This window comes from Anser cygnoides, chromosome 15 (assembly GCF_040182565.1).
Source record: "Anser cygnoides isolate HZ-2024a breed goose chromosome 15, Taihu_goose_T2T_genome, whole genome shotgun sequence".
Lineage (NCBI taxonomy): Eukaryota > Metazoa > Chordata > Aves > Anseriformes > Anatidae > Anser > Anser cygnoides.
In genome coordinates, this window is record NC_089887.1 from 17835307 (window position 1) to 17847834 (window position 12528).

At 40.8% G+C, this 12528-nt stretch overlaps 1 protein-coding gene across 1 annotated transcript in view; it reads right to left on the bottom strand.

The window, feature by feature from the left end:
• LOC106041217 (uncharacterized) overlaps positions 1 to 12419 on the bottom strand; it is a 106095-nt gene extending 93676 nt beyond the window's left edge. Inside the window, exons 1-2 of the mRNA XM_066977881.1 lie at positions 3978 to 12419; positions 1476 to 1526 (exon numbers count right to left, since the gene is read on the bottom strand). Coding sequence (XP_066833982.1) covers positions 1476 to 1526; positions 3978 to 4032 — 106 coding nt within the window. The 5' untranslated portion in view covers positions 4033 to 12419. The remainder of the gene's footprint in view (positions 1 to 1475; positions 1527 to 3977) is intronic.
• Between the last annotated feature and the right edge of the window lie 109 nt (positions 12420 to 12528).

Genomic DNA, 12528 nt, shown 5'->3' on the forward strand with positions numbered 1-12528 from the left:
AATCTTTTCACCACTAAAATCAGATAAGTAAGGGGCTAAATTTTCAAAATGTTCCTTTCCCACTTGGACTTACAACTGAAAGAACTGGGTTTCTGAAAGCACCCTGCATGCAAGTGATAGCTCCTATATGGAGCTATATAGGTGGAGAGAATTTCCCTCTCTCGTATGCTCACAGCCTCACAATTCCCATCAAGGCAGGAAGCTAATTCCAAGAGCAGAAAGTGAATGCAATGCAGTTGTGGCACGATGCTCTCTTGACACCTTTCAGAGAGCAGCAAAGCTGGACCTTTGCAAACTAAAGAAGTTTGGTTCTGAAAACCTACCCTAGAAGATCCAGGCTGAGGAAAAGAAAGCATGGGAAGACAGGGATTGTTCATGTTTGTATATGAAGACACTGTCATGACCTTGCAATGTCCATTAGCAGCACTGTCCTCTAGAGAACATAATGTCAGACACCCTGATGCATATTGCATAGTGTCTGTATTCCTCTAATTGAAGGAGATTCTCTTCTAGACCAGGTGATAATTTACCCTCATAGGAGGAGAGGATTGGAGTCATAATACCTTCAGTGCCAAACGTTTTGGTGGCTGTGGTGTGCGAGATTTTAACAAATATGATATCCCTAGAAGATAGCATGGTATGGCCTTATCCAGGACCACTGAAGTGCAGAAGAGGAAAGATTCATAGAAAATACACATTCTTCCCTCAGGTGAAGAAGACAAGACGCGGGAAAAATGACCACTGTGACTCCCATAAAACAGAACTTCCTTTTCTTTGCCTCACAGTGGCACTGATACACTCAAGCACTTTCAATGACAAAGCCACACAAGGATGAAATAATGCTGAACAAACCAAGGGTCTCTAAGCTGCACTGTGTGGGTAGGAAGCTAAGAGGCCAGGGTGAGATCTTGCGAGCAGAACATCCACATGCCTTCCCTCCTGCCACACTAAAAAAAATAAAAAAAATAAAAAAAAAAATCTGCACATTCAAGCACCTGCTGGCAATGTAAATCAGATGCAAAAGTTATAAACTATACTTCAGGCCATCCAACCAAACCTTTCCAGGTCAGCTCAATATCCTGTCTTCCTGTCTGTCCATCCCTTAAAGAATAGAAGTTTTGTGCATGGTCACTGAAGGAGAAGTCTTTCTTCATGCCCATTTCAGTATGAAAGCAGCTAACACTGGGTGCTGGAAAAAAGACATTCATACATGGCTGTGTTTTGTCCTGCACTGGCTTAGTAGTCTGTTTAGCCCTAATGTTTATGAGTTTTCTCAGTTCACAGAATGTGAACTCGAGGCAGTCTGTGCATGGTAAAGTTCAGTAGGACTTCTCAGATACTTCTGTGAATGCATATCACTTGGACATAAATATCATTCTTCTAATAAATCAACATCCCTGCTGAAGAGAAGGAAGTTTTCAAATCCCTCTTTCCTTATCACATACAAGGCCTGAATACAGTCTTCTGATACTCACCAACACAATCAGCAAAACAGGAAGCTCCAGAACTTAAATTTTCTGAGGTTCCTGTAATGACAGGTAAGATTACTGAAAAGCATTGAAAATTTGTATGCAGCTCAGGACAGACCTGCTGCTCTTCAATTACCACAAACCCAACATGAAATAATAAGAAGCAACCTATGAACACCCTAGGGCAAGCACACATCCTTACCCCGAGAGTTGTAATGTTAGAGCAACTCAGAAGGATCATATCCAACAATTTGGTGCTGAGATCCACCTTTGTATGTCTTACAAAGGATTCTTACCCATTCTGTACCACCACCACCATCTGTGTGAAAGTGAAGTGTACATTCGATTTCAGCACCAAGAGCCAGGGGTCTCCTGTTCCAGACAAGGGAACCCTCCGTGGCGTTGTGAGCTGAACCCTTTGGAACTCACTTGAGGGGAAAAGGGGAGGAGAGATAAGAGCAGTGGTTGTTTCAGGTAATGTATACTGGTGTTCAATCTTATGTTTTTTGTATAGATATGTGTCTATTCTCTTTCGTTTTATTTTTAGTGAAAAGATCAAAGAAAAGAAACAATAACTAGCATATTCTGTCTTTTATAAAAGTTCAGTTTTCCAGAAGAAAATCTTAGAAACAACCACTGAGAAGAAAAACATCATTTACTTTCAGAGTCAAAGTCTGTGACCACACAAAACATCAGCATGGCTCTATGCTCTGTCCTTTTGTTGCTACCAGGCCTCAACCATTCAATGAGTTGTTCCAAACAGAAACCAAAGCCTACCCAACCCCCCCCCCCAAAAAAAAAAAAAAGGACAGTTTTGCTACTAAGTATGCAAGGATTAGACTTTGCTTTCACCCTTTTCCACATGTCTAAACCACACGAGCACACAGATAAAAGGATGACATACCTTAGTGTATTTATTGAGGTAGGTATGGAAATGCAACAATACCATGGATAACCAAATAAAGAACAAAAAGGAAATTATGGCTCTTTTTCCCTTCTCTCGTGTATTCCCAGGAACATTTAGACTAAGCACTACTATGCCTTGTACAAAATGGAATTATGCCTGCATTAACTAGGGGTTCTTAATCCAAGAAAGAAATACATTTCCTGTACGCCAAACTTCTGCACAGCCACAGGCCTTTAACTTAGGAAAATGTCTACTTAACTAAAATCTTTATTGCGCACAGACAATCAAGAATTCATAAGTACCATTTAAAACAGGAACAAGAGCAACCTTTACTGCTGAAGAAAGATTTTTTCAGCACCAGTCCACTAAGGAACAAACACTTAAACATCACAACTCAAGGCTAGCATCCTTCAGCACCGGAGAGCCTGCTCTCCAGCATGACTTTCCTTCAGACTTGGTCTGGGATGGCAGCGAATTTGAGGGGAACCAGAACACACCTACACCACACAGGGAATTGCTTCAGGTTCACATTGACATGAGTGGGGGAATTTCAAGCACTGCTAGACAACATAAAAAGCACATGACAGACTGGAGGAGAATTTCTGTTTGCACATGGAAAGTTAAGACCAGTCAGAGTTTTAGGGTCTCTATTTCCTGTGCATCACTGCAACTGCCTCTAAGACATCCCTAAGAATCTTGTGGTTCAGGCAAAAAAAAGGGGCACTCCCTTCCCCCCCCCTTCTTTTCTTTTAAACTGTAGAAAAAGTTTGTTTCAAGTTATTGGCTTTTAATGAAGAAATCAGTATCACATTCAAGAAACTTGAAGTAAATATAGTAAGACAAACTTGGAAAATTCATCTCTTATGCAGCATCAGATTTTTAAAATGTTCAGCATGCCTCCCCAGGACCAGATTTAAGAGCTCTCTCAGCTCCCATGTGGATACCTGAATGCTGTAGAAAGAATTGTTAAATATGCTTATCACAGAGAGATGCTGTGGTTGGCTGGGCACCTCAGATAGTCAGGCACTTGGATAATTTTGTTAAGGTGCCTAAACTTAGAGCTTCTGCTCTTTGCTTTGTTTTTTAAGTTGTAAATTTTCTTTCATAGTTTACTTCATGTACTTATCCCTTTTCAGTTGACAAGAGTCACAAATGATAACCAAGGACCACATAATTGACATCTCATGATTTATTCACACTTTTAAGAAAATCTTTCATCTGCCAAATTACAAAGTGAGCACAGGTTTAGAACAAGAGGCTAGCACAGAATTTTTGCCTGTTATTTTCAGGTGAGAAAATTGGCACAATCTCACTGTTTCCGTTGCTTTCCCTTGTAATCCTGAAGGAAGATGCACTACTTAACTGCATTATAGGCAGGGTGCCCTCCCACCTGCCCATGTACCACCCAGAGCGCTCAGTAAAGCTAACCGCTACGCTACACTGAGAATCGAGACAAAGCTGCTACAAAAATTACTGCAGAATTGCAAGCTGTAACATAATTTACAGCATCTCTGAGGTTTTGATAGTGAGATCATTCCTTCGCAGAAATATTTCATTGACAGATATCAGTCTTAGCAGAGGAAAAAGTTTATTCTACTTACTCCCAGAAGCTCCTGCTGCAACAGCATAGAGTAAAATGATGGCATGCAGCCCCATGACCAGTGAAATTCCCTCCTCAGCCCAGAAGTTAACAAAATCACATCAGTTCTCCTCTCAAAGGCACTTCTGAGCAAGGCAGTGAAAGAAAGCCTCCTTCACAAAGCAGGAGCTCGCTATTTCTTTCAGTTCCCTTCTTCCAGACAGAGGAGGGGCTCTGGCAGGGCAGCCTGTGGAGGGGAGGGTACATGTGTGTAGTAAGGGGGAGAGAAGCACACAAACATCTCATCCAATCCTAACAGCATTTCATCCCTTTTGCTATAAAAAGGGGCAGAGAGAAAGAAATTAACCTATTAGAAATTACACAAAACTGCAAAGAAAAGAAATGAAGTACATGACATGACAAAATAGCAAATGCTAAGAACAATCCAACACAGTAAGGTTAGGGGGAAAACAAAACAAAACAAAACAAACAAAAAAACACCCCAGCAATCATTCTCAATGATTAATCAAAAGCACACAGGATGAAAACTTGCTTCATGGGAGGCAGTTCATCCCTTCAACCAAAGTCCCAAATCTAAGATGGCTGAAATTGTGCATAAAGAACACACAAAAAGACTAAACTACAGTCCTTCTGACAGCACTCAGGTTTTTACAACACATCAGATATTAGTAGTCCACAGCTCACCAAACCACTGATAAAAAACTTTCCTTTCCACTCCTGCTTGAGGGAGCTTCACTGTCTGTCTCCTGTTCTACTTATTCGTTCCTCCAGACCTGGGTGCTTGTCACACACCTTCCCTGGAAACCTGCTGTTCACTCTTGACATGTAACAGGATCGATGATCACCTGTGCCATCTCAGACAGAGATGGCATTAACAGAACTCAGTTACACAAGCACGCCAAGACCTTCTGAAGGAAGCTGCTCTGAACATGCCAATATTTATTTTCTGCCACATACTAACCTGCTGTGAGTCCCTGTGGTTTACCATGAGCTATCGTTCACTTCAAACAAGATTCACAAGCAGAAACCACAGATAATCCCAGTCCCTGCTACCACACTCCCCCACTAAGCTTGTGCTATCACGTCCTCTTGCCTGAGCTTACTTTCTCCATTGGTTAACTTTTGCCCAGTTTAAAATGCTTACAAATTTTAATTAAAAGGAAAGCAGCTTCTCATATGTGCTTTGCATAGATCAATGACTAAAGTAAATGAGAGACAGCAGGTCAAGTATAAAGAGTTAATAAAATACTTCACGATTAAAGACGTACTGCTGTACAAAAACCCCAGATCCCCTAAATGTCGAGCTCAGGGACAGCTCAGGCCTGAAACTGGGTCCAACAATCTTAGAGACTTCACACATCAGCAGGGATTTCCTGTGATCAACCCAAAGGAATAACTGAGAAAACCTCCTACCATCTCCAACTATATTTTTTCAGAACATTAAATTCTAATTTTGAAACTGCTTCAGAGAGTTCATTGTAGAAATCTTGCAACTTGTGTGGTTTGCTGTTTGCTTGTCCTCTGCTGAGGTACTCCATTTTGTATTTGTTCTGATTTTTCCTTTTAAGATTTCAGCTCATTTGGACACAGTACCCGCTCAGTAAGGTAACTTGCAGTCATTCAGCTCTTGATCTACAATCAGCAATTATGGACAGAAAAGCAGGCAAGATAATATTTGGTCAAGAATATAAAAACATAATGATTCAGAGTAAAATTCCTATGTTGTGATGATTATGTTCTTGAATCACTACTATTGCCTGTTCTCCACTGGAATCTGACTTTTAACTGTTTGTATAGTAAGATTTTTTGTAACTTATTAAATATATCTATTGCAGAACAACTTAAAAGAACAAAGTTTATACTGAAGTCAGTGGGGTAATCAAAGCTGGAATTAGGGGAAATTTGTACTTTATCATAGCTCTGTTAAGAACCACATAGCCCAACATCAACAACTTACAAGCAGCACTTGTGCACTGAGATCCCCTTGTGTAGCCTTTCCTTCATATTTAGGACAACACTGTGATCCATTTGAGGTGCCAATATAAACTCATTTTCAAATGAATTAGGTGCTTTACAGTAAGTTTTCCAGTTAGTGTATATTAACCTCATGCATGACATCCATGTCCGGAGTCAGAGTATATAAATAAGTGCTTAATTTTACGCATAAGCACACCACAAAGAATCAGGCATGTGCTCAAATCTAAATGCTATCTTGGAATATGGCCATTTTATTAGTCATTTCATTCCCTACTCAAACATCAGAAGCTCTTTCAGAAACATTTTTTCTCTCTAAAAAACTAGACTTTCCTTACAGCATTGTGGTTTGTTTGTTTGTTTCTGTTTTTTTGTTTGTTTCATTGTGTGCGCGTTTTTTTTTGTTGTTTGTTTGTTTTTACAAATCTAATTTTCTCTTTAAGTTATATTTTTAAATTTTCATACAGAATAATTCATGCAGGTCACAGGCTGCTCCTTTCCTACAAGAAAACAGCTGGATGAAAGAGGGAGACCAGGAAAGGTTGTACGAACTATGCTGAGAGACAGCCTGTGCCTGAGGTCACTGAAACACAGCAGGGACTAAACAGATGGCAGTGTCAGACATGTTGTTTACAACACTGCACCATGGTTTGGGAATCTGCACACAGATTTTGGGATGCTTCAGAATGCACAACAAATCAACAACATTGCATATATGTCCTATCACCTGCAAGAGACAAGAAATATGCGTCTTCCTCAAAGGTTACATATGCATCACACTAAACAAATTGGACTGTCCTGATGATCTTTCTGAAAAGATGCAATAGTCTTTCCTAAAAGAAGCCACATTTCAAAGCTTTAAAACAAATACTTAGCTATGGATGTTAGCATTTCAACTGCTATTTTTAGAGTAATGACACCTTTATAGAAAAATTAATCATTTATGATAGCTGGTGTGTCATAGCAGAAGGGTTCTCTTTAAGGATTAACAAGCAAACTTTCTCAAAAGATCCAGTGTTTTTTTTTTTCTCCTCCAGTCTCAACAGTGGAGAAAAAGCTTTAATTTGTGAACACTGGACATTAATATTTGAGCAGAATTTAGAGAAACTCAAATGTTTTTAAGAAAAGAGCACCAGCTATTCCAAAGTTTCCATCAGAAGTCGCCACTGATCTGAGTGTCTGAGAACCAGACAGGTCCAATTTCAGGCATCAGCAAGACCAGAACATAGCTGAGTCTCTCCCCTTCTGATACCACACTGAGGACTGACATTCAGTAGTAACAATGAGAGCTACAGACTGAATATGGACATAGAAGATCCATGCAAAATAACAGATATGGTGACTTTTTTATATAAAAGCATTAATTACAGACTGGGTTACATTTCAATATTCTACAATTCAGACTTAAGAGACTCACAATTCAGACTCGGGTTCACACTGCACATTGTACGCAGACTGCCGGAGTGCATCATGGTCAGCACAGCTCAGCAGCGGAGAGGCTTGCGGATTTGGGCTTTGGCTTAGAGGTGACTATTTTTCTGAAAACAGGATCAATGTTACCTGGTTTTAATTCTCTATAATTTTCAAATTGTCTTGCTCTGCTTTTTCAGGTGCAGCTGTAAATCACACTTTCCAAAATAAGCAAACCTGCATTTTAATGTAAACTTCTAGCTTTGGGCTTTCAATTTCTTAGGGAAGAAACTGTATCAATAAAAAGAAAGAAAAATGTCTTGTAGGTATATGAGCACACACAAGGATTTATAGACCTGGGCTTGACAATTTCATAAACCTACCAATCAATTTTTATTTTTTTAAGAGCAAAGAAATTCACAAACAAAACTCCAGGGCTTTTTTTTTTTTTAATCAAAAACATTTCAAACAGTATTTTGTCAGTGTTTCTCAGAGCTTCTGCCTTTCATGTTAAAACTTCAAAGTTAGGAATTAAATGTCTGGCTTACAATAGACTCTTAAATGCATGCTGAAGTCAAATCATTACAATAAAACACATTATATCTTCAGTGCCCTGTGTACTTGACGAACTTCATTAATTCAAGTGGGCTGTTAAGCAGAAGATGCACTCCAAGACTGAAAAACAAGTTCAATGTATTTAAGCATTTTTTCTACCTCCCCCATAACAGAGATTTTTCTTTAAAATAAATGAACAAACAAACAACACCCCAAAGAAAAACAGACAAAAAAATCTCCCAGAGGAATTTCCAATATGGTTCTGTCCCAGAAAACTTACTCATACTTTGAAAATACTGAGGAAAATTAGACGTGAATGCTGCAAACACTAGTTTATTGACACTCAGGAGACTTACCTGGCAATAAGTCTATGAAAATTGTTCATCCATTTAATGAACTCAAGTTTGCGAAACAAATTTAATCAAAAACACCTTGTAGCACACAACAGAGTAAAGATGTCCATGAATTCCTGAAAACTCTATGCTAGCATTGCGAACAAAATCTGAGGTTTAACAAATCGGCAAAGTCTGTTTTGCAAAGGCCCTGTGAGGCTTTTAAAATTAATATTACCATTATAACGTTCATATTAGCCCCTAATGGCCAGAAGCAGGAGGAAATCACCCTTAGGCCTGGCCCCCAACCTACAAAGCCCACCTGAGGCGAGCGGCTGCAGACACTGCCTTCCGCCATGGCGGCCACAGCTCCCTCAGGGCAGGGTGCTGAGGCAGCCTACCTAGGCTGCCCACAGCCTGTGCTCCAGGTCCCACCTGCGTGTTTTTACAACCTTTTGACGTCTTAATAGATTTTACCACTTCTGGTTCTTATCAAGAAGTTGTGAACTGAGGCCTGCTGCAGCCAGAACAGCTGCAAAAGGCAGAGGGCAGTGGATAGTGTCCTCAGATGGTAACGGTTGGGTTTGCCACCAATTATTTATTCAGAATAAATAATTTCCCGGGGGGAAGGCGGCCTCAAAACCAAGGAGTGTTTTCATACAGGTAAATTTTTAGAGCACTAACCAAAGTATGCAATTAATGGGCCAACTGCAACATGGCGGCAGTGGTCGCTGTGCCCCCTTCTCATCCCCCACAACCAACACAGACTCCTAGAATCATTAAGGTTGGAAAAGACCTCCAAGATCATCTGGTCCAACCATCCCCCTACTACCAACGTCACCCACTAAACCACGTCCCTAAGCACCACGTCCAACCTTTCCTTGAACACCCCCAAGGACGGTGATGCCAACACTTCCCTGGGCAACCCATTCCAATGGCTGACTGCTCTTTCTGAGAAGAAATTTCTCCTTATTTTCAACCTAAACCTCCCCTGGCACAACTTGAGGCCATTCCCTCTAGTCCTATCACTAGTTATCTGCGAGAAGAGGCCGACCCCCAGCTCCCCACACCTCCCTTTCAGGTAGTTGCAGAGAGCAATGAGGTCTCCCCTGAGCCTCCTCTTCTCCAGACCAAACACCCCCAGTTCCCTCAGCCGCTCCTCAAAGGACTTGTGTTCCAGGCCCTTCACCAGCTTTGTAGCCCTTCTCTGGATACATTCCAGGGCCTTGATGTCCTTCTTGTACTGTGGGGCCCAAACCCCGCGGTGCCGGGAGGGCAGGAGGCTGCGCCTGGCCGGGCCCAGGTCCTACAGCACCCTGAGGCCCCGCTGCTCCCCAGGGAGTGCCCCTTCCTCCCCCTGGGCAGCAGAGTCAGAGCCAAGTGCCAGGAGGGCCCCCAAAAGGGAAAATTTGGCTTTGCAAAAATAGAGCATGATCTTGCCCACCTGCTTGGGGCCTGGTGAGCATCAAGTGTTGAGGTTTTTCACCTTTTTTTTTCCTATGCAAAAATGAACTCAAAGTAGTTTTTCTATATATTTTTATCTCAGAGTGCAGAATACTTGAGCACCATTATGTAAAGAAGTATCTTACGAAGTACAGGCCTAATGTCACTTTTGTATAATTGAGCAATGTCCACCAGCCACCAAGTTACCCCCTCAGCAATGTTCCCTCTGCTCCTTCTCCAGAAGAAAAAGGTAACAAGCTACGACCGCCTGGATCGCAGACCCAGCATGGTGGAGTTTTACCTTTCTCCCTCCCAAGTGTGACAGGAGAAAACGCTTCCCAGTGGTGGTGGAGCATGCAGCTCCAACTGCTCCAGGGGCTGTGCCTGAAGCAGGGAGGGTGTCTGCTGCACAGCAGGGGAATTCACCCTTCCTACTGATGTTATTCCATCATAGAGGAAATTACCCAAGATTTACAGATAACGCTTCAGTCTTTGTGTTGCAATATTGTCTGGAAAAACAAGAGAGAGAAACTACTTCAGTTTTTATCTGTTATTTTTTCCAATGCTTTTGTGAAATCCCTCTTGTCATGTTCAGACTCATGGCTTATATTATGCTTTTAAATCCCAAAACATTGTCTGTCACACACCCTGCTAATACAATAACCATCTGGAGCTCATTAAAGCTTTTTTTTTTCTTTTTGAAACGTGAATACGAAGGAGTTGCACAAATCAAACCAACCAACCACAAAAGGACTTTGAAAAAGCTTTCTACTCACTCTACTTTTATTCTGGACTTGTGCATGAGTATTTTTAGTATCTCCAAACCACACAGCCACCTGTTCAAACAGACAGTAGATTTTCAGATTCTTAAACCAAAAAAAAAGATTCATAAGGAGAAAAAACACACACAAAAAAAGATTTACAATGGTATAAGAAGCATTTCCTCTGAAACAGCAGGTTTCACCATGGATGGTTTGGCGACTTAGCTTGAGAAAACAAATCACTTGTGAACTAGGTATAGAAATAAATTCCGCAACACTTGGCACATCATATAGGAGGGTACACTTCACAAAAGAAAAAAAAAAAACACATTAAAAGTCATACTGAAGCTAATCAATTTGCATCCCATTGCAGAATTTTATAAAGAAAAGTAGGGACACAAAGGTGAATTTGTTATAAAATACCAGAACTATACACTTTGATAGTTGACACCTCTGTCAAGGTACTTTCACTTCTGAAGTTGTTTATTCCCAGGATGATAGCATGTGTTCTATTACTCACCTTGTGTTGCTCAGTTGTGAAGAATAATTGACAGTTTTTTAGCACACAAATCAACTAGCTTCATCAAAAAAATCTTCTGGTTAGATGGTCAGAAATGCTTTCCAAAACACTGCAATAAATAGCAGCTTTTTGAAACCACTGCTTTTGCTTAGTAACACCCTCTTGTAAGGCTGTCAGCTAGTGATTACTTAACTGGTTTTTTTTCCCCCCCCTTTTTTTTTTAAATGTCATTTGCATGGTGAGATGTTTCTTTCTGGCTCACGCATCACTAGAAATAACTAAGTTTGAGCACTGTGCAAGATTGGTTGATTAAAGACAGAAGTTTAATGGAAATAACGCTGTCTGAGCGGAACAGAGAGCAATGTCATCCTTGAAAGCTAAGGAAGGTGGTGGTTGGGGAAGGCTTCCTCTGAACTTGTTGAGTGAGGTTGGAGGGTTTCAGGTGGCCCCCACTCTTTCCTTACGCATTTGTGGAAATGGGACGAGCACATCAAGTCAGCATGCCACTTCTGGATCTATCAGCAGAGGAAAACTGTTTGTTCACGACTCAAATTACTCATTAACCTATATTTTGGTTAATTTGCTCATAAAAAATGCATTAGAACAGACATGCAAGTTATCAACTTCACCTTTCTGTATCTTCTGCATCTCAGAAAATAAATATATATACATAAAAAAAAGAGTGCATTGCTTCAGACATACAAAAGGAAAAAAAAAAAAAAAGGATAGCCTTGCATAATTAATAGGATTGATTCCCACTGAATGTAAGGATATTTAGTACTTATTTTCTCCCTTCAGGTCACTGGTATGTTACATGTATATGGGATTAGTTAGTTGTATTGCAAGTGAAAGTTTTGCGCAAAAGAATTTCAACTTAAAAAAAAAAACAACAACAACAAAAAACTATCACTCTGACAATCATTAGAAAACTCTGAGGCATAAACAGGTCAGTAATTTTTATATCATTTGCACCATTCTTTTCGCTGTCATCAACAGTTTATCAAGACTAAAAATTATTATGCATGTCCTTTGGGAGCCACAGCTGGGACCTCTTCCAAAGAAGTCCCAAGGACCAGAACCTTCCTGTGCGCCCCTCTTTCTCCAGGTTGCCTATTCACCCTCTGCACACACCACTTCAAGCACTCACCCAGGCAGAAGGCACACCGTTGGCCAGGACCTAGAGTCTTAGAGGTTGGAAAACATCTTCAAGATCACCAAGAGCAACTACCATGCATGCACCCTGCTCGCCCTCTCTGCTCACCACATCTCAGCTAGAGAGGCCATGCAGTCCCATCCCAACACAAGGGATCCAGATGAAAAGAGAGCAGACAGCACATGGTGAAGCACAGATAGGTCCCAGAGAGCAAGAGGGGGCCACAAGACCAAAGTATTTCAGGAAGATTTATTATTAAAAGAGAAAACACCTACTTCAGTAGGCACTGGGATATTCTAACATTTTCAAATGTGGCTGTGTGTAAGCAGTTTATCTGCATGCCACAGAAAGCCATTTCTCAGAGATTTGGCCCAAGAGAGACACTGAAAAATTGCATCCTATAG